Genomic DNA, 22477 nt, shown 5'->3' with positions numbered 1-22477 from the left:
GTATGGTTGTGATTATTATATGTGAATAATGTTACATTAAAGTTGCTGTTTTCGCTGAATTATTTTTGGGGTATATGGTTTTGCTTTAATTATATTTGTAGCTTTTCTCAACCTTAATTGCTTAGCACTTATCACACTGCTCAGGGAACCTCAGGCCCATGAGTCGTATAAGGCCCCCAGAATCATTTGATCTGGCCCTCAAAGCTTTTTTCTGCTAGCCTCATCTGGCTAGCATGGTGCCTAGAATGGCACCCTACAGCCAGAATCTATGCAGCAGTGCTGCCTGGAGCGTCCTTAGGACATTTCAGATGGTCACACTGCTGCCCTTACAGCTCACCAGAGCATCCTCAGTGACATCACACGGATGGGGTGTGGCCTGCACCAGGCCTGCGAATAATGTTAAATATATAAAAATGGCCTTCGGCAGAAAAAAGGTTCCCCACCCCTGCTCTAAAGCAATAGATATATATTGTATAGAAATATATTAGTTCCTGGAGTTCCTCCCTTTCTGATATCTATACAAAAATTTGCTTTTATCTATAAAGAGACAAAATATTAGCCAGTAATGTACAATGATGAACTAAAATGCATTTTTGACATTGCAGGAACATGATAACTGTATAAGAATGTAAGAAACCCTTCTCGTTAGGGTCTACAATTAAGCAATGGAGAAGACACAAGTACTCGTACATTGCACTTTATAGATCATAATCTCCTTGAGGCATGGACGTTAATCTTTGAAACAAAATATACAAAATGAAAGTAAAGTGCTGTGTCCCTTGTGTGGGTCCATGTAAACATACTTGTACATTCATACAAGAGCATGCTCTGAGCAAATGTCTAGCATTGATCATCTTCTACAAGCACCGCAGATTAAAGTGCTTATGCTGGGTACACATTGGCCGACATATCGGCCGTTTTATTGAACGACCGATATATATCGTGGGAGTGTCGGCTGGTATGTACCAGCGATATGTTGGTAAATTACGTTGTTCACAGACATATGGCATCAGCTGTGCAGCACAGCTGATGCCAAATATATATATCCAAGAGCGAAGATGACAGAGGGTATCCTGGGACGGATACCCTGCCTATAGCACCAGGGACCGCCTAACACCGCAATCGGACATATCGTCTCCCACACTGTCCGTTGTTCCCAACGGTACCGAATTTATGCCTAGATCATGCTGCTCATTGTTACCAGTCTTAATTACCTTGCAGAGCTATTTCAAACTTTTTAATAATACAATTGTAGGTTGATCTAAATAACAACAGCCAGCTGATCATTAGTTATACGGTTTTGAGCAACATTGTATGCTATTTGTGGAGGAACTGTTTCTTTGTTGTTGCTGCAAGGTCTTGTATTGTAATGTAACATGTTATATTCTCCATGATATAGGCATAATTTATTGCTGTGATCAATTATCAGCCTGCATCATTTGTTACTAATGTGATTATAACATGGGGAAAGGGGATTACTAATTAATTGGATTTGAAATGAATTTCATATTGATATTTGTTCATGCTAAAATGTAATGCTGATGTTGAAATAAGGTCACCGCCGTGATGCAGATGTAAGGTACATTATGCAGGGAGGGATATATGCTACAATTATTTTAATTTGAATATTTAAGGCAATCCCTACTTACTGATGCACATCCATCTCTCTTTTTGTTCCCCCTACCCGTACATACTGACATTAGTTAGTGTACCCCATTTAGTGTACCCCATTCACAAATACTACATATTTTCACCACTTGATCTTATTCAGAATTTTTCAATAAATTATAATATGTATAAAATAAAAGAGCGAAATTTAGTCATCGTTTATATATTTCCACATGTATGTTTATTGAGGGATGACTCTGTCATATGGTATTAAAACTAGAGTCAACATATCCCAATTTTTTAAGGAAAGAACCAATTAAAAGGTATGTTTTAATATACTTCCATATATTTCATATCTGATTATAATATATATTTTTTTATATTCCTTCAGTATAGCTTCCAAGCAACACCCAGTCTGCAGCTGTTGGTATACTTACTCCAACACCCCTTCTCAACAACCATTTTCTTTAACAGCCAGTAGTGTCCATCTCCTGGACAATTAATTTATAAGTATATTTTTGAATCTATGCAAAAACTGTAGAACATGTGATCTTCTGTTGCTTGTTAGTGTTACATTTCACTGAGCGCTCACAATGCCGGCGGTCAGAATCCTGGTGCCAGAATCCCGGGTACGGAATCCCAACTCCAATCTGACTGCTGCGATAGTGGCAGTGAGTTTTAAGGTTAGGCTGTGGGATGAGAGAGTTAGAGTTAGACTGCAGTGGGGGAAGGGTTAGGCTGCGGGGTGGGAGAGTTAGGGTTAGGCTGCAGTGGGGGAAGGGTTAGGGTTAGGCTGTGAGGTGGGAGGGTTAGGCTGTGGAAAAGATGGGTTAGGGGAAGGGTTAGAAAACTTACCTGCATACATCGTGATCTCCACCATCGGGATTACACTGACAGGATTCTGACCACCGGCATTATCAGATCCAGAATGGCGTTCCCAACCCCATGCATCAGTGAGTGGAGTTATAACTTTGTGTCTAGACTCTTTTGGAAACTTTCTTCACTGTTGCTCTGCTTTCTATATATATACATATATATTTCTTCAGGTGTCTGTTTCTTGTTTCTAAAACATGTTCTTGTTTCCTTATTGTGTGGCTTTATATCTACCTTTAAGGACCATTTTGTGATCACTTTCCATGTTACATATGTATTCATTTCTACTCTGGTTTTCATCTATTAGTCCAGTTTTGACAGTATAATGTTAACTCTACTACAGGCCTTTTTCCATGTCATTAAATAGTGTACTGAACACACAGAAGTATGCCTACCATGTGTATAGACTTTTTGGCCTTACCTTTCTAGCATTACTACTGTTTCTTCCATTCAGGAAAATATGTGTTGTCATGGAATTTGATGGTGAGTCTTATATATATACTCTACGGCACCTTTGGAAAGTCTAATTTTGTAGTTTCTTAGTAGAAACCGCTTACTGTTTAAATTGGTTCTTGCATGCACCTTCTGTAATGCATCCTACATGCCTTTTGCAGTAGTCTCCTATTTTATGTGAATTATCTGGTTGCGTTCAGCTAATAAAAAAAATAGACAGACTAACTATAAGTTTTTGTCCCATTCTTAGTAATAAACCTCTGGTCTTTCTGTAGTAATAATATTTCACAAGTCATGTTCAACAACTGAAAATTTCCATTAAGTTTAGTCAATGCTAGTTCAAGCAGTGATCTTTGGGACATTATCTCTTCTTTGTCTTGATTTGTTTTTACATGCAATTTGCAAAATTCACTGGAATATTGTGTGCTTTGGCCCATAACCTATGGCAGAATATGTTTCTCTGTTCGGTCACCAAACATGCAGGGAAAATTGCAGGTTAAAATTTACTGTGGCCACAACAGTTAAATTTCATTACATAACATCAAGCATTAAGAGGATGAAAGTATGAAACGATGCACCTCACAGCAGAGGGTCTGCAAAGTATAAATGTATACGTGTACCAGATACACTTTTGATGCAGTTTTACAACATATTTATTTTATTCCTATTTATTCTTGACAGAAAGATCATCCAGACTTTGTAAAGAAATGTGGAAGTCTTGACCTGCTGCCTCCATCAGCCTCAATACTTTTACAGGTTAGAAACTGGCACGGTACAGAACATATACACAATGTCAACTGGAATCTAATAATACTTTTGACTTGTATTCATATTGCCACTTTATTGTTTTCTGTATAGACATACAGATATGTCCACATACATCTATCCTCCATGCACTTCAAGTCACGCCACACATGACGGGGGAGCTCTGTGTGCCTTGGTAGTGCTGAGCGTCTTTTGTGCGACTTTTTACCTTCAAATGTGTCTTATTTACACAGTGATGTGAATAGCTAGCACAAACAGCTACTGCAGATTAAAATTATATACAGCATGCTTATATTCTCTGTGCATCTGCGGGTGTATTTGCATGTGAAATGCTACGTTACAGTCTCAGCGGCTGTAATACTGTAACGTGGCGTTTCGCATGCAGATACATCGGCAGACGCACAGAGATTATAGACATGCTGCATATCATTTTAATCAGCAGAAGCTGCTTCACATCACTGTGTGAATAAGACGCCTTTGAAGGTAGAAAGTTTCACAAAAAGATGCTCGGCGCTACCAAGTCACGCCACAGCATGGCGCAATTAGAAGGGCTGTTTAACACTCAAGGAAGATAGATGTATGAGGACACATCTGTACAGGAAATGGGCACTCCTATGTCCAATGTTTTATCATGGTTCAGGATATAGTAGATCCAGTTAGAAAGTATGGTGGTCGCTCACATCAGCTTAATGATATTGCTCAGGTGCTTGTAAAGGGCAGGATTTATACTGAACCACAGAAAATAGAAGATTCCCTCCAGCACACTGCAGCAATATTAGCAAAAATACTTGAATCCTACATGATTCTAAAAATTCAGAGGTATTGGTTGCATACATTTGCAACTATATGATTAAGCGCCGGGCCAGCGTCAAGGCTCCTCTATACCGGCGTCCCTAACATTAAGGGGTTCACGTCCGAGTGCCCAGAGCAGCCCAAAAGAACCCAGCCAAGGACCACCCCCAGGGCATCACACGAAAAATGGAAGAAAGGTGATAGTGAAGTGTAAAGTATAGATGTGTCAAGATAATCAATAAGTGTTAATATAATAAGAAAGAATTAAAATTACATAAATAATAAACAAACAAATGGAAAGGTGATGAAAAAATATCTATGTGAATTAAGTGGTGATGCCCTGAAAAAGGCCCAGCCAGAGCCACTCCGGGGGCCCCACGCCCAAACGCTCACCCCAAAATTATTATTGCTACAAAATAGTAGCACCCACTCTGGGTCATATAATTACAATTAATGTACTGCATGATAACAGCACATGTATAAGCTGAGAGCTGACTCACCTAGGAGATACCCCAAAAACCTCCAAATGGCACTATACGGATCAGCACATCCTCCCAATGCTGGCTCCTTTCATGCCTCTCAGAACTGCAAATAGAAAGTATGGTGGTCGCTCACATCAGCTTAATGATATTGCTCAGGTGCTTGTAAAGGGCAGGGTTTATACTGAACCACAGAAAAAAGAAGATTCCCTCCAGCACTGCAGCAATATTAGCAAAAATACTTGAATCCTACATGATTATAAAAATTCAGAGGTATTGGTTGCATACATTTGTAAATATATGATTAAGCGCCGGGCCAGCGTCAAGGCTCCTCTATACCGGCGTCCCTAACATTAAGGGGTTCACGTCCGAGGCGCAGAGCAACCCAAAAGAACCCAGCCAAGGACCATCCCCAGGGCATCACACAAAAAATGGAAGAAAGGTGATAGTGAAGTGTAAAGTATAGATGTGTCAAGATAATCAATAAGTGTTAATATAAAAAGAAAGAATTAAAATTACATTAATAATAAACAAACAAATGGAAAGGTGATGAAAAAATACTTAGTGCTGTATTATCAAATTAAACATCAGCGACACAGTGTCACAAATTTACTGGAAATTTACAGACATTTTGTTATATGAGCCCTACATACTGTAAATAAAGGATGTTCATTTCAGCGTAACTTTCCATTACATTTACTTATTGAATGTTGTTCCTTACACATGACCACAAAACCAATAGCACAAACCTATTCAGGTATAAGACTTAATTCATTCTTTTTTTTGTTTAGCATTATCCACTGTATAGGAAGAGTGATTCTGACTGTACCGGTGAAGACTCTGCTTCTGCAGAAGAAAAGAAAGTTTTGTTTATAGAGAAATATGATGTCCTTTCACAAGATGCTTCGCAGAAGGTTTGATCCAGAATCATTGTCTGCTGCTGTTAAGATCTAGCGCCTGATTCAAACCCGCTCGCGAGCGCTTAGCGCTCACAAGCGGGTTGATGGTCGGCCAGTGCGCAAGCACGGCGTGCGCGAGCCTCGGAGTGAGTGAGAACTTCACTCTCTCCGGGGCTCGCTACAAAACGGGCCGCTGTCGATGTTGATCGACAGCTCACCCCGTTTTGTAGGCGGGGAGGGGGGGGTGGCTGGACAAACGGAGGCGTTCTTGAAGGAACGCCTGCCATTTGTGGGCGGCCCTACTGACATCATTCGTGATGTCAGTAGTGAACTTCCTGCTCTATTAGAGCAGGAAGTTCACTCGAGCTTGCGGGAACCGAGACCTTACCACAAGGGTCTCGTCGCAAGCCCGATGGTCACGATAATCACGACCATCGCCAGGCCGCTCAGAAAAGCTGTGGGTGGTCACAAAAAAAAATCCGCCCTGATTCAGAGCGAGCGCCTCTGAATCAATCACTAGTCAGCACTGATAGTACTGGGAAGGAGTGATGCAGCATGAAGGATTATGAAGTTTATGTAATGATTAACCCATTCATGAAGTTTGGGAGCTTACACTTTTGTGACCAGACTGCGATATAGATTTACTCTGGTGGTTGAACCATAATTAATTTTGTGTCTTTTTATTTTTTTTTAATTTTCTTTCCCTTATGTTTATATCCAAGTGAATATCATATTGCATAGGGTTAATTAGCAAATGTGACCTGGTCCTATGTGATGTGCACACAACATTGGGTGATTTAGTCTCCCCTCTGTTTTGCTTTTGACTGGAGAGACTCTCATATAGGGCCTGATTCCCGATGTTTGCGCAGTTGAGCGATTATTTGCTATTGTGGGTGTGTGATAAGTCTAGTAAACTCTTACTGCGCATGTGCGATCCAATGTATGCGATCTCTACAACTTGAGATGGCGTTTGTGATCCATGGGTGTTTCAAGGTGAAGACCTAAAGTCATCGCAAACAGAGGAGGTGGCACAAATCTGTTACATATTCTTTTTCACAGCACCGCAGCCACAGTGGCCATATTTTGAGAAAGTTCCAAGGGTGGTTCTGCGCCAAGCAGGGCCTGGTCAAGAAGGGGATGCTGCGACCAATGGTGATGGTGGAGTGATCGGATCCACCAGCGCAGTTGGGCATTGCTCAGATATGCAAAGTGGGCGTCGCAGGGTTAGCTCAGTCCGTCGCACAGAAGAATACAAGAGCAGGGCTGTAACTATGGGTGTGTGATCGGTGCCATAATAGAGCGCAGGGCTCTGTGGGCCGCTCCGCCGCTGCCCCACGGCCCTTGCTTCTGGCTAGCAGGGTGCCTGGAACTGCACCCTGCAGCCAGTATCAGTGCAGCAATGTATCAGTCTAGAAATGTTCTGGTGATTCCTTAGGCCGTGTACACATCAGAATGACGTGTATCCCAGCCGACCCGATGCCAGATGGAAGGATATATCGGGCGGCCGTACACACTGCATGATCCGGTATACGGCCGCGCAATATACCCTTACATTCCTCATTCACCTGCATGCCATCTTCATCCCATCTGACATGCAGCACATCAGATAAGACGGCGTCGCTGATGACTCACATGAACGCGCGATTGAGTGTATATCGCCTGATGTGTACCCGGCATTACTCTGCGTCTCACCAAATTTGCCCAGTCCTGGCTCAATCCTACTTAAAGATCGGGGAAAACTAATCCACATAACAAAAGCCTGGCAATATAATTCCATGAGATACAAATGGAGCTTCCCCTTCCAACTTACAGTGACAACAAATGTTCACAATCACTCTGTTAAGATTCCAGAAAGACCCTTGGAATAATAGAAGACATTCCAGCAGCATTCTGACCTGCTTCTTCCATTGCCTAGATAAGCTCACTTGTCTTACCTCTGGAATTGCAAAAATGTAGCTCCTCCTGCCCCTCCAAACCTGGCCATATGTTGACTTTCTTGGTCCTTTAGGGACAGTTTTTGGACCTCTATGATTCACTGTTTTTCGTATTAAACAGCCAATGAGCAATAACAACAATGCATGATACAGGTAATATAAAGATAATTCATACATTTGTCATGAAAAATAGGCAAAAAAAAAGGTATATATTGTTGACTCCTCAGCAGGGTAGAGTACCGGAGGTCAGGCTAAAACAGCTGTTTATTATGGGGAGGTTGGGTTGTGGCTTTGAGGTCGGCAAACTGGACTGTTTTGTCCCTGCTACATTTACTACACTACCCTCATCCCAGTGGACATCCCGACATCGCCGGAGCCTGCTGTTCCCTTCTTTACTAAAGCTACTCTGCAGTAGGTGCAACAGGGGATGGGTAAATATGAAAGATTCATGGATAAAATTGAGGAGGTACATTTGGCCTGTTTAATCCCTAATTAGGGGATGCAGTCATAATCCTGACCGCGGGGATTCCGCTGCGCAGAATGCCGGCACCAGAATCCTGACACTTGTCAGAATCCTGGCGCCGGCATCCCAAAGGTAAATAGCAGGGTTAGGGGGAGGGTTTAGGTTAGGGACTAAGATTAAAGGGTTAGGTTTAGGCACTAGGGGGGTAGGTTAGGTTCAGGCACATGGGAGGGGTAGGCAGAGGGGGAGGTTTGTGTATACTAACCCTGTCAGGATGCCGGCATCGGGATTCTGACCGCCGGGATTCCATACCCAACCCCTAATTAGGACCTACAAACACTGGGGTAGAGCAGGGAGGAAGTTGTAGCTCACACATCTCCTTATGGGGATGATAGTCTATGAATTTGTACGTTTTTGGAGCTTCTTATGGCTGCAATGGTACAGACACAGTCCAAGACTGAGAGTCGTCTTGTGGAAATGTTGTCAGGATTGTCGGACCACCGAAGGGAAGAGGGCACTCTGCCAGACTTTTTAGGAAATGGTGCTAATTGGGACTACATATGATTGCGATATTTTTGTGTCATACTTTGCTGTGGTCTCCCTTCCTGTCTTCTCCCTCCGGGGACTTCATAGTGCGGCTGTTCCAATTCAGAGTGGGGGACATTATACTAAGACCAATTTGCATGAAGGCTCTTCTATTCCTGCATCATCTACAGATTTCTGTACTCCTGGTCTTTTTCAAGCCAGTACAATGAGGCTGTGTACAATATTTGACAGTCAAGACGAATCTGAGAGCCTTCTAATTACGTCTTGATGTTTCATTCTACGTTCTGTGTGAGAACTGTGATGCAGTCATGTTTGCTGTTGCATCTAATAAAATCTCATCCTGTGGTTAGACCGTAATGCACCTAGAAGACATTGACTGAACCACTGAATGGCGGTTCCATAGTCATTGTGATATGATTTTCTGTGTATGACAATTTTGCTATGTCCTTTTGATGTATACCCTATCTTTGATTGTGTAAAACATCCTTTTATTTCCTTGCACAGTCTGTGAAGCATTGTTGTTGTTTTAGATATTTGATGTTTACTTTTATTTTTACCAAGGTAGTGTATTAGGGGAGAGCCCCTTGCCTTACGGCCATCTGCAAAGTAGCTATGCTCTCCTTCTAGTTTTTATTTTATTTTGTGATATTACGGTATGTTGGGGGTTCTATAGGTAATAGATCGTGGCTGGTTGCTTTTTGCCTGGGGTTCCAGGTATGTCATGGTTGGGGTATGGAATACGAAGTTGAGGGAGGTTGTTTGTTAGTGGGTGTTGTCCTTGTCTTAGAAATTATGGCTGATGTGTATTTTGTTACTTCTACTTATATTATTATAGTAACTACTCACTATATTATAGTTTTACAATGGGTAAATGGGTTATTATCAGGGTGTTGGGCACTTGAGTGGTCCCTGTCTCTCTGGCAGGTGAAGAATGCTGGGTCCTTCAATATGTCATTCTCTAGGTCCTGTTATTGTTATATTCCACTAGGATATACTTATTATTTAAGTTGAGATACAAATTTGGGTCCTTTATAACGAGTCATAAGCTTGTTGTGACAAGCTTCTGCTAGGATATATAGCATTAAACACCCACTGTTATCCTGGACTTGTGCTGCGTGGGCTAGAATGGTGCCTGTGAGTACTTGCTTCACTGCTATGGTGCTATAAGGGCTCTGTACATGAGGGCTTTACACATAGGGATATTCATGCCCTACTCCAAGCTTTTGTGTCTAGGGTGTAGATGAACCAATCTCTCCTTATAATATTGTTTTTCTTGTTATAGTATCTGTTCAGGGGCATAACTAGGTATTTGAAGGCTCTATAGTAAAAGTTTGTCAGGGCCCCTATGTACCACCAAATGGTGAAAAATGTATATTATACATATAACTTTGACAAGGAAGATGGGCCCCCTAAGCTCTAAGCCCCATAGCAGCTGTAGGCCTTGCACATATGGTAGTTACTCCCATGTACCTGATATATCCAGTGGATGCCAGGTGCTTGACTGCCACAAGGTGACTAATATTTTTGTGATGTAATTGATGTGATAGGATTTTTCACTGTTTATCATGTTTGACTTTATTGCTATCAGTATATGTACCAGTGTTATGCCTTGACACTTGCAATTTCACCTGCATGTCAAGTTTTTGTTGCTTGTTGATGTATGTATTGTTTTTTTTTTATGTTCTAGGGCAGGGGTGGGCAATAAGCGGCTACCCAGTTGTTGCTGAACTACACATCCCAGCATGCCTTGCAATAGTTTTAGCATGGTTAAATAGCAAAACTGGTAGGGCATGCTGGGATGTGTAGTTCTACAACAGCTGGGGGGCACCTAATTGCCCACCTCTATTCTAGGGTGTTTAAAATACCAAAACATCTTATAAATAAATGCAACTTAAAAAACTACCACATGGACACACATTCACACCAGGGTCAACTGTTACCAACTAACCTACAGATGTGTTCTCATACACTTAGCCTCCATACGCCATGCAGTCTCGTGAAGCAGTTATGCTATCAGGTTGTGATCAAGGCACATTTTCGGGAGAAAAAGATGTGACAATAAAATGCTCGGCGCACAGGACATGGCGCACCTAGAGTGGCTGTTTGGCACAACTGCACCAATAGTGTATGAGGAATCGGTATGTAACACTGCCGGACCTAAGCCTGGCGGATGAAATCCTGACGCCGGAAGGTCGGCAGATGAAGATCCCGACCAGGGTAAGTACCCTGACCCTTCCCTCTCCCCCCCTTAGTGGTGCCTAAACCTAACCCCCGCTCCCTGCACCCTAACCCCAACCCCCCTTTCCCAAGCCTAACCCTAAGCCCCCCCCATCCTGCGTGGCTAAGAGCTCCTGACGCCTGGCTTACCTACATTCGGTATGCCGGGTGTCGGGATTTCGGCGTGGGGCTAATGATAGACGTCGGTATTTAAACGCCTATCATTAGTCCTATGCCGGGTTTTTGGCGGTCAGCAGTTCGACCGCCGGCTTCCTGACTACATCCCATCTGTACCAGTATATTTTTGGATTGTGGCAGGAAACTGTAGTACCCAAAGGAAAACTCTACAAACACAGGGAGAGCATACAAACTCCACTCAGATGTAGCCCTGGTTGGAACCAAACCATGATCCCCGTTGTTGTGAAGCAGCAAGACTAACGATTGCGCCATTGTGCTGCCCACAATGAGATGTCATGCGATTGTCTAATATTCTCAGACAGGTTTTCATCCATTCAATGAATGTATCATATTTGCTAGTTTGCCATTTGATGTGGTGGTTCTCAGGTGTCCACATATTTATAGAATCTCTCTGCTTACATATAGCTGCTGCAGTTGGTTCAACCAAGGCTCGTCTTAAGTGGCCACACCCACAGCGCTTGCACAGTGCTCCACGGAGATGTCCCAGAGATCAGTATCCCCTCATTCAGCTGGAGGAATAGAAATAACCCGAGCTTCATGATGGTATGACTCAGTTATTTTTTTAAATACATTGTGTAATGAGCATAGGTAAAAATAGATACAATGGGATTTTTATTTGGTTAACAAATGAAGCATAATTTTTATTATATTGATTTTTTTTCTGCTTAAAGTGTTTTTTATTTATTTATTTAAATGGATTTTGGTTGCTACTTTTCCCCTCCAGAAGTTGCATTTGCTGTATATAGAATTTTAATGACTAGATCTTGACATGTATAGTAGAGGAACACCGATACCTGAAAGCTTGAGTTTAAAACTGTTTTAGAAGTTTGTTGGTTAAAGGAGCACTCGGGCCACAATGTTTGGAGTACCGAATGGTAGTACCTGTGCTGAATGGCACTGAAACATGTATTTCTTCTTAGGGGTCCATGGGGTCCACCGCCATTACGTTGGAGTATATGGATGTATCCAGGCACCAAACAGTTAATCCAAGCTCTCGGCTCCCAGGATGCACCAGGTCCTCCCCCATATACCCCGCCCCTGGTAGCAGGCCGTCAGTTGTTCTGTTTGGTGCGAGAAGGCACCACACTAGCAGTGGGACTGCTGGAGCAGTCCCAAAGACAAGTTTTTGTTTTTTTTCTCTTCTTTCCGGGCAGGCTCACGGGCAGAAAGCTAAGTGTCTGATCACTCCTGGTGCTCTCCGTGGCTGGTTAACTCAGGAGGTGTTGGGTCAGTCTCCCTGTATGCCTCTCTCTCTAGTGACCGGTCATACAGAGCTCCATATTCTACTAAGCTTCGGGCTGTTCGTAGTTCATTGGGAGCCTAGATTGCATAAGCTCTGCTAAATTTTATATATATATGCGCATTGTTTGTGAAAAATTGTGTGTGCGTTACAAAACGCTAACCAATCACTGCTGTTTCCCTTTATAGCCCTCTGCTACAGGTGTGTGGGGTTGGGAGAGGCTTTTCACATGTATACTGGGTTCTGTACATAAGAAATCATTATGTCAAAGGAATCTGAAAGACAGGTGACAGAGGCCCCCCTGTTGATATCTTGTATGGCCTGTAAAGCGGGTTTATCCCCTCAGGATTTTATATAAAATGGTCTCTGTGCTCATTGGCCCTGATTCAGAGCCGGACGCTCTGACCAGAGCGCTCGCTCTGAATCAGGGCCCACCTCCATAATTATGGAGCGTCCTCCTGGACGCTCGTATAGCTGTGGGTCACCACCCACAGCCTATACGAGCGTGCAGGTTGATGGTCGCGATGGTCTTGACCATTGCGACCATCACCACTGCGAGCCGGAGCCTGCGGTTGAGTTTCTCAACCGCAAGGCCCGGAGTGATTTTGGCTCGATCAGAGCCAAAATCACTCCCACTGACATCACTAGTGATGTCAGTGGGCCGGCTTCTGACGGTAGGCGTTCCCTTGGGAACGCCCCCGTCTGGGAGGCACGCCCCCGGCACGCCCACCAAAGGGGGCGTGCTGTCAATCAACATCGACAGCACGCCCCCTTTGTTCAGACACAACGAGCGAAGGAAAGTCCTTCGCTTGTCGCGTCTCGCGCATTCGCACGACGGAGCTCCCTCCGTCGTGCGCATGCTCAGTGCACACCATCGACCCACTTGCGAGCGGACAGCCGCTCGCGAGTGGGTCTGAATCAGGCCCATTGTTTTAAAGAGTCTCCACAGCAATCAAATTTGCCAGCTTCTGGGCAAGAGCCTCCTTGGTCTTCTTTTTCCCAGATCATGGTGCAGGTGGTGGAACGGTTGGCGGTTCCAGTGGCCCCAGCGAAGAGATATCCTCAGCCACTGCATCCAGCCATGTTTTTGCCCCCTATGATGCCATTCTGGATGGATATGTATGTGCATACACAGGCTATACCTTCATCTTCAGTAGCTTTTCAGCATCAACCGCAGCCGGCCAGGATGCAACCAAAGGCCAGAAGGCGTTTGGTCGCACAATTGGACCGGGACACGGATTCTGAGTCCTCTGAGGGGGACGAGGAGGCACGGATGTCCTCTCAGGAGCCTCTTTCAGAGGAAGAGGGAGATCTTTTTCCGGTGGCTGATGTCCCGTTTTAATCAGGGCTGTTAAAGCAGTATTGAATATTGATGAGGAGGAGCCGCAGCTAAGAAAGGGGCCGGTATGTAAGCGCCAGAGAGTAATAAAAGCAATTGCGTCATCCCACCAGAAGTTTCTTCGATTTGCAGTGGGGCAGGAGCACTTCCAGTTTCAAGCACTGCCTTTCGGTTTGTCCACAGCTCCCCGAGTGTTCACCAAAGTGATGGCAGTGATAATGGCACATCTCAGGCGCCAGGGCGTCAGAATTCTGCAGGGGCTGTTGTGTCATCTCGAATTGACAATCTCCTGTCTACACAGGCACGGTTGGGTTATAAACTGGAAGAAGTCATTCCTCCAGCCAGTGCAACAGTTGGTGCATTTAGGGATGACAAGATTGCGGTCCTGCAGGGGCGAATACGCAGTCTGCTTTACAACAGACGAGTCTCGGTACACTCAGCAATGCGAGTGCTGGGGTCGATGGTGTTCACCTTCAGCATGGTGCAATATGCTCAATTTCACTCCCGTCCGTTACAGCAGTGGGTCCTCTCACTCTGGAACGGAGAGTATCAATCAATAAGGTCTCAAAGGATCCAGCTGTCTCCAGAGGTGCGGTTGTCCCTGTCCTGGTGGTTGCGGTCAGGCCATCTCAACGAGGGTCGCCCTTTTTGGATATCGGAATGGGCTCTCCTCTCCACCGATGCCAGTCTTCGGGGCTGGGGAGCGGTGACAGGTCTGCACGTCTTCCAAGGGAAATGGACAGAGGCAGAGTGTCATCTGTCCATAAATGTCCTGGAACTAAGAGCAGTTTCCAGGGCATTAGTATAGGCCCAGAGGTTATTGCACGGCAGACCTGTGCAAGTGCAATCCGACAATGTCACCACGGTGGCCTATCTAAATAGTCAGGGAGGCACTCAGAGCCGGGGAGCCATGGCAGAAGTGTCAAGGATCCTGGTCTGGGCAGAGTGTCACCTTCCTGCGATAGCAGCCATGTTCATACCACGGGTCCTAATTTGGGAAGCGGACTTCCTGAGTCGGCAGGATATAAACACCGGAGAGTGGGCTCTCCATCCACAGGTATTCCAGAGCCTGGTAGACAGATGGAGTCTTCCAGAAATAGACCTCATGGCTTCAAAATACAACCACAAGTTGCCCAGATAGTAAGGTGGAAGTTCGGGCTGGCATATCTCTTTCCGCCTCTGGCTCTTCTTCCCAGGGTTATCAGGAAGCTCAAGCAGGAAGACAGTGTGGTGATACTTACAGCTCCTGCTTGGCCCAGGCGCCATTGGTTCACCGATCTGTAAAATCTCTCCGTGACCTCTTCCTCTGAGGCAGGACCTGTTAGTTCAGGGTCCATGCTTGTATCCGGATCTTCCTTGTCTGTTTTTGACGGCGTGGCTCTTGAAGCCTCCATCCTCAAAGCTAAGGGGTTTTCAGATTCAGTGATACAGACAATGATAAGGGCGCGGAAGCCTTCTTCTGCCCGTGTTTACTATAGGATTTGGCACTCGTTCTTTCAGTGGTGTAAACTGAGGAAATATGACCCTAGTGTGTTTAGGGTCTCCCGAGTGCTTTCTTTCTTCCAGTCAGGTTTAGAGCGGGGTCTTCGTCTGGCCTCCCTAAGAGTGCAAGCTTCTGCGCTTGGGTTTTTTTTTCAGTGCAGCATTGCTCCGCTACCTGATGTAAGGACTTTTTTTCAGGGTGCAGCCGCCTTTTGTGCCCCGGTAGCTCCGTGGGATTTGTCATTCGTACTCAAGGCGTTACAGGCTTCCCCTTTTTTAACCTTTGAATTCGGCAGATCTCAAGTGGATGACAGCAAAAACAATTTTTTTTCTGGCCATCGCTTCAGCCCATAGGGTGTCTGACTTGGCAGCTCTATCAGTCCGCTCTCCTTTCCTGGTATTCCATCAGGATAGAGCGGTGCTGCGTACCAGAGCAGGGTATCTTCTTGAAGTGGTATCACGGTTTCATATAAATGAAGAAATTGTGGTCCCAGCCTTTCAGGCCTCGGGATTGTCTGTAGACTAGGCCTCCCTGGATGTTGTACGTGCTCTACGTATTTATGTGGATCGCACCAACAACTTGAGAAAGTCCGATTATCTTTTTGTTCTATATGGCTGTCATGAACGGGGTTGGCCAGCCAATAAACAACCTTAGCAAGATGGCTTCGTATGACTATATCACAGGCATACACTCAGGCTGGTCGTAGGATGCCAGATTCGGTCAAGGCACATTCTACTCTGTCTATGGGTCCTTAGTGGGCAGCCCGCTGGGGTGCCTCGGCGGAACAATTGTGCAAGGCAGCCACTTGGTCATCTGTCCACACCTTTATCAAGTACTATGCATTTGACACCTTTTCCTCTCAGGATGTCTCCTTCAGGCGTAGGGTCCTCCTTTCTTCCGAGACACAGGAGCGTCCCCGCCCTTAGGGGTACTGCTTGGGTATATCCCCAACGTAATGGCTGTGGACCCCGAAGAAAATAAGAGGAGTGGTATGACATACCTTTGTTAACTCTCTTTCTTCGAGGTCCATGGGGTCCACAGGACACCCACCCTAATGCACCTGGTGTTATTGGGTAATTCTTTGTATATCTGGGTGTTTCCCTCTTTGATGAGAGATTGGTCTAGAGAACATGTGTCCTTCCTTCTTATCAGTTTGCCTTCTCTTGGTGGGCTTTATAACAAACTGACGGCCTGTTACCAGGGGCAGGGTATATGGGTGAGGACCTGGTGCATCCTAGAAGCCGAGAGCTTGGATTAACTGTTTGGTGCCTGGATACATCCATATACCCCAACGTAATGGCTGTGGACCCCATGGACCTCGAAGAAAAAGAGTTAACAAAGGTATGTCATACCACAACGCTTATTTTACAATGATAATTAAAAAAAACCCTTTACGTGCAGTGCAAATACTATCTGTAAAATATGTAGGGTAATTATGTGGTCACCACAGCGATTTGTGCCTAGGGCCTCATCCCAGTGCTAACAACGTGCTTGGAGATGGGGAATAATCAAAATTGGTTCCTGGCGATGAGCGCTCTCAGTACAGTGTTATAAAATGCTGTGCAGTTACAGCTGAGCTCCCACATCACAGAGACCCTGCTGACATAGGACTGGGATTTATGGCTGCACTGATAGCTGTGCTTGCATAACACTGTAGACGAGCGATTTCACCGCTAGGAATGTTTCCTGGAAGATACATTGCCCAGGAGGTAGGAGCTGGAGGTGACAATAAGTGAGCAATATTTTTTGTTGTACACCCATAATGCCTGATATACTGACCATAGCTCTTAGCCTTCCTGCCCTCATATATTAACATAGAAGGAGCTGATTCAGAGTTATACGTAATAAAAATAACTGTATTTATATACAAGTTGAGTTTCCCATATCCAAAATGTTTGGGACCAGAAGTATTTTGCATATCGGATTTTTCCGTATTTTGGAATATTTGTATACCATAATGAGATATCTTGGGGATGGAGGCCAAATCTAAACACAGAATGCATTTATATTTCATTTACACTTTATGCACACAGCTTGCAGGTAATTTTATTTTATACAATATTTTTAATTATTTTGTTCATCACACAAAGTTTGTGTACATACACAAAATTAATTTATGCTTCATATACACTATGAACACAGCCTTAAGATAATGTTATACAATATTTTTTTATTATTTTGTATATTAAACAAAGTTTGTGTACATTGAACCATCAAAACACAAAGGTGTCACTATTATTATTATCCTTTATTTATATGGCGCCACAAGTTTTCCTAACCCCCCCCCCCTAGTGCCTAACACTCCACTCCCACAGCCTAACCCTCCCCCTAGTGTCTGACCCTCTTCCGCAGCCTAACCCTCCCCCCTAGTGGCTGACCCTATCCCGCAGCCTAACCCTCCGCTCCCGCAGCCTGACCCTCCTTTCCTGCAGCCTAACCCTCCCTCTAGTGTCTGAGCCTCTTCCGCAGCCTAACCCTCCCCCCTAGTGGCTGACTCTATCCCGCAGCCTAACCCTCTGCTCCCGCAGCCTGACCCTCCTTTCCTGCAGCCTAACCCTCCCTCTGGTGTCTGACCCTCTCACGCAGCCTAACCCTTCTCCTAGTGCCTAACTCTTCCACTGGTGCCTGATTCTAACCCTCCCCCTAGTGTCGGACCCTCTCCCACAGCCTTACCCACTACCTAGTGCCTGACTCTAACCCTCCCCCTAGTGTCTGACCCTCTTCCGTAGCCTAACCCTCCTCTCCCACAGCCTTACCCACCACCTAGTGCCTGACTCTAATCCTCCCCCTAGTGTATGACCCTTTCCCATAGCCTAACCCTCCCCCACCCTCCGCTCCTGCAGCCTACCTCTCCCTAGTGCCTGACCCTAACTCTGATGTCAGCACTCTGCAGTATGTGGACATTTCACATGCTGATATTTCAGATGCCGACATTTGAACATATCAACAAAGTTGACTTTATGACTGTTGACATTGTGTAATACATAAGTATTAAAGGACTACAGAAAGGAGAGGACTACAGAAAGTTATCAGGTAAATATTGAGTCTGTTTTGTAAGGTCTCTAAGATCGGGGCCTATAAAACTGTATGAAGCTGTGTGTTCCAGAGAGCCAGAGCCACAGAAGCTTGGCCCCAAAAATATAGTATGGTGGATTCTAAGTACTGTTACTAGTCTTTTCTCATCCTACAGGCAGCAGGTGAAGGTGTTATGTGGCAGAAATGGGGACATTTAATTTACAGTTGTGCTGCTGCATTTTGTACCAGCAGTGGTGCAGGTTTTCTTCTCTGGGAGACCTAGGTAGAAGGCGTCGTAGTTCAAGTGTGAGGGTACAAATCCAAGTATGAGCATAGATAGACAGATCTGTGGGAAGCGAGTGGTAGATTCTGTTCCTCAGAAGAAAGAATGAAGGTTTGTTCATAGCTGACACCTCAAGTGCCAAGCCGCAATCCCGGATTGCACCAAGATTCTGCCCATGTGCACGTCCAGTTGGCTGGCGATTCTGCAGTGCTGTTCTTAGAGGTGAAACTAGTTCTTATGATAGGAGCTCACCATCAGAGTTGAACGTGTTGGCTGCAGTTGCGTCTGTATTGCATGTAAGTCCATTTACTCCCTCTCAGGGGCAGTGGCCCAACCGTCCATGGCCATCTCCTGGGTGGCGAAGGCCATTGAGGGTTGGGCCAACGCATTAGAGGATACCTTTCCGGACGATGCTCCGGATGTCCAGAGGGCGTTGTTAGGACAGATGAGAGACGCTGCTTCCTACATTGGAGAAGCCTCTTTGGATGCTAGTCTGCTGACCTCTCGAGTATCGGCTGCAGCAGTGTCTACCCGCCGATCCTTATGGCTGAGGTCCTGGAGAGCGGACTCTGATTCAAAGAAAGGCCTGGAGGCCTTACCTTTCAATGGAGAATTGCTATTTGGTCCGGACTTGGACAAAATAGTGGATACCCTGGCTAAATCCAAGTCACCTTTCCTCCCTTCAGCAGCAACGCCTGCCAAGGTCCGGAGCTCGGCCTTTCGTTCCTTTCGGGTTCAGGGTAAGGCAAAAGGTCAGTCCTTCCCGAGGCAGTCGGCGGCTAAGACCGCCTCTAAACCAAAGAAGCAAGCCTGGAGTGCTCGGCGCCCTTCTTCCAAGCAGGAGGATAAACCTGCTGCCTGATGGGACGGGCCTCCCTCTGGGGGACCTCAGAGTGGGAGGCAAACTTCTCCAATTCGCCCAGTGTTGGCACAATACCACCACAGATGCCTGGGTTTGAGAAGTAGTCTCTCAGGGGTATGCCCTGTCTTTTCGGGTCAGGCCGCCCCACCAGTTTTTTTGCACGAGTCCTTCTCTGGACAAGACCAAAGCTTCCCAGATTCAGGTGGCTATACAATCCTTGCTACAATCAGGGGTCATTGTTTCCGTTCCGCAGTCTGAACGCGGGACGGGGTACTATATGTTTCTGGTACAGAAGCCCAATGGTTCTCATCGCCCTATCCTGAATTTGAAATCTCTGAACAAATACCTTAGAGTTCCCAAGTTCAGGATGGAAACGTTATGTTTCATCACTCTGGCGATGGAACCCGGGGATTACATGGTCTCCCTGGATATCCAGGATGCCTATCTCCATGTGCCCATAGCATCGGCACACCAGCGGTATCTGAGGTTTGCTATCCTGCAACATCACTACCAGTTTCGGGCTTTGCCTTTTGGCCTTTCCACGGCTCCGAGGTGATGGCAATTATGGCCGCCCACCTTCGGGGCCAGGGTATACCGCTGCTGCCGTATCTGGACGATCTTCTTCTGCTGGCGAGCTCCCCGGAGGTACTTCTTCAACATCTCCACCTGACCATTGCTTGTCTTCATGCACACGGGTGGTTGATAAATTGGAAGAAGTTATCTCTGATCCCATAACAACGGATGGTTCATTTGGGAGCCCTTCTGGATTCTCGTCAGCAAAGGATTTTCCTGACTCCGGATACACAGTTGCCTGAGCAGTGCCAGGGTGTCGGTACACTCGGCCATGAGAGTCCTAGGGTCCATGGTGTCGGCATTCGACATGGTGGAATTTGCCCAGTTCCATTCCAGGCCCCTGCAGGGGCAGATTCTATCGGAATGGAACCGGATCCGATCCCAGACACTGGTCTTGTCCTCGGAAGTGCGCCAGTCTCTAACTTGGTGGCTTCAGCCAGCTCATCTCATCGAGGGTCGCCCCTTTTGGATCCCGGACTGGGTTCTGCTCACAACAGATGCCAGTCTCCGGCTCGTTGTCTCTTCAGGGCCGTTGGTCTTCGGAGGAAGCAGTTCTTCCCATAAACGTGCTGGAACTGCGGGCCGTGTACAGGGCTCTGCTGTCGTCAGGCACCGCTCTTCATGGAAGGGCAGTTCAGGTGCAATCCACAACGCCACCACGGTGGCGTACATCAATCGCCAGGGAGGAACTCGCAGTCCAGCTGCGATGTTGGAGGTGTCTCAGATCCTGGCTTGGGCAGAGTGCCACCTTCCAGCAATCTCGGCAGTCTTCATCCCGGGAGTCCTCAATTGGGAGGCAGACTTCCTCAGCCGTCACGACGTGCATCCCGGGGAATGGTCACTTCACCCAGAGGTGATTCAACTTCTCGTGGACAGATGGGGACTGCCGGAGTTGGACCTGATGGCCTCCCGTCACAATTACAAGTTACCCGTGTACGGCTCAAGGACAAGGGACGCAGACGCAAGCCTGGTGGACGCGCTATCTGTGAAATGGACATTTCACCTAGTGTACCTCTTCCCTCTGATCTCCCTGCTACCTCGGGTACTAAGAAAAATCAAACAGGACGGGGGAACGTTTCTGCTGGTGGCTCCAGTGTGGCCCAGACGTCCTTGGTACTCCGATCTCAGGAGCTTGTCCGTAGATGCCCCGTTCCTTCTGCCTCAGCGTCGGGACCTGCTGTCTCAGGGGCCTTGCCTTTACCCAGATCTGGGTCGGCTGTCTTTGACGGCGTGGCTCTTGAGACAGCCGTCTTAAGGTCCCGGGGCTTTTCAAGCTCTGTCATCAGTACCATGCTGATGGCACGTAAACCTGCCTCTGAACGGATTTACCACAGAGTGTGGCACACTTACTTTCAGTGGTGTGAGTCCAGAAACTTTGATCCTCAGGTGTTCAGGGTTTCTAGGATTTTGGCATTTCTGCAGTCAGGTCTTGACCTGGGCTTATGTCTTGCTTTCCTGAAGGTTCATGTATCGGCTCTGTTTGTGTGGTTCCAACGTAGAATCGATACACTGCCTGACGTTCACACCTTTTTCCAGGGTGTTCTTAGAATCCAGCCTCCCTTTGTGCCTCCAGTGGCTCCGTGGGACTTGGCGGTGGTTCTTCGGGTCCTGCAGGGACCTCCTTTTGAACCTCTTGAGTCGGTTAAGCGGTTAACACTTAAGACTGTGTTTCTCCTGGCAATTGCTTCGGCCAGGAGGGTATCAGAGTTGGGGGCACTTTCCTGTAGTCCCCCCTTCTTAATTTTTCACCAGGACAGAGCAGTGCTTCGCACTCGTCCTGAGTTTTTGCCTAAAGTTGTCTCTAAGTTCCACATCAATTAGGAACTGGTGGTGCCAGCTTTTCAGTCCCCTGATCTTACAGCTGGCGAGGCTTCGTTGGACATTGTCCGTGCTCTCAGAATTTATGATCGGACTGCTTGTTAGAAGGTCCGATTCCTTGTTTGTCCTATTTGGTTTTCATAAGAGGGGTTGGCCTGCCAACAAACAAACCTTAGCCCGTTGGCTTTGTTCTGTTATTAGGGAGGCTTATGTACAGGAAGGTTTACCTGTTCCAGCCTCTGTTAAAGCTCATTCCACTCGGCCTGTGGGTCCTTCTTGGGCTGCTAGACGTGGTGCCTCCGCTGTTCAGCTGTACAAGGCAGCCACTTGGTCTTCCATTCAGACGTTTTTGAGGTTTTATGCGTTTGACACCTTTGCCTTTCAGGATGCATCCTTTGGGCGCAGGATTCTCCTTTCTGCACAGGAGCGTCCCCGCCCTTAGTTGAACTGCTTTGGGACATCCCCAAGGTCAACCCTGTGGACCCCCTATGGATCCTGAAGTAGAAAACAAGAGATATGGTAAGAACTTACCTTTGTTATCTGTTTCTACAAAGTCCATAGGGTCCACATGGCGCCCGCCCTGACGCACCTGGCTTCAAAAGGGCTGTGTTGCTGGTCACCGGTTTTCCGTCTCCCT

The 22477-nt window shown here is 46.1% G+C and overlaps 1 protein-coding gene across 4 annotated transcripts in view; it reads left to right on the top strand.

The window, feature by feature from the left end:
- The window catches only part of MPPE1 (metallophosphoesterase 1), a 66824-nt gene that overhangs the window by 36050 nt on the left and 8297 nt on the right, over nt 1–22477 (top strand). For all 4 annotated transcript variants that reach the window (XM_088469706.1, XM_088469704.1, XM_088469705.1 and 1 more), the window contains 3 exons: nt 3616–3690; nt 5762–5884; nt 11633–11770. In XM_088469706.1, coding sequence (XP_088325832.1) covers nt 3616–3690; nt 5762–5884; nt 11633–11770 — 336 coding nt within the window. The remainder of the gene's footprint in view (nt 1–3615; nt 3691–5761; nt 5885–11632; nt 11771–22477) is intronic.

This window comes from Taudactylus pleione, unplaced genomic scaffold, assembly GCF_031769625.1.
Source record: "Taudactylus pleione unplaced genomic scaffold, aTauple2 ptg000093l, whole genome shotgun sequence".
Taxonomy (NCBI): Eukaryota; Metazoa; Chordata; class Amphibia; order Anura; family Myobatrachidae; genus Taudactylus; species Taudactylus pleione.
The sequence above is the reverse complement of the archived record's forward strand: the minus strand, read 5'-3'. Positions and strand labels throughout refer to the sequence as shown.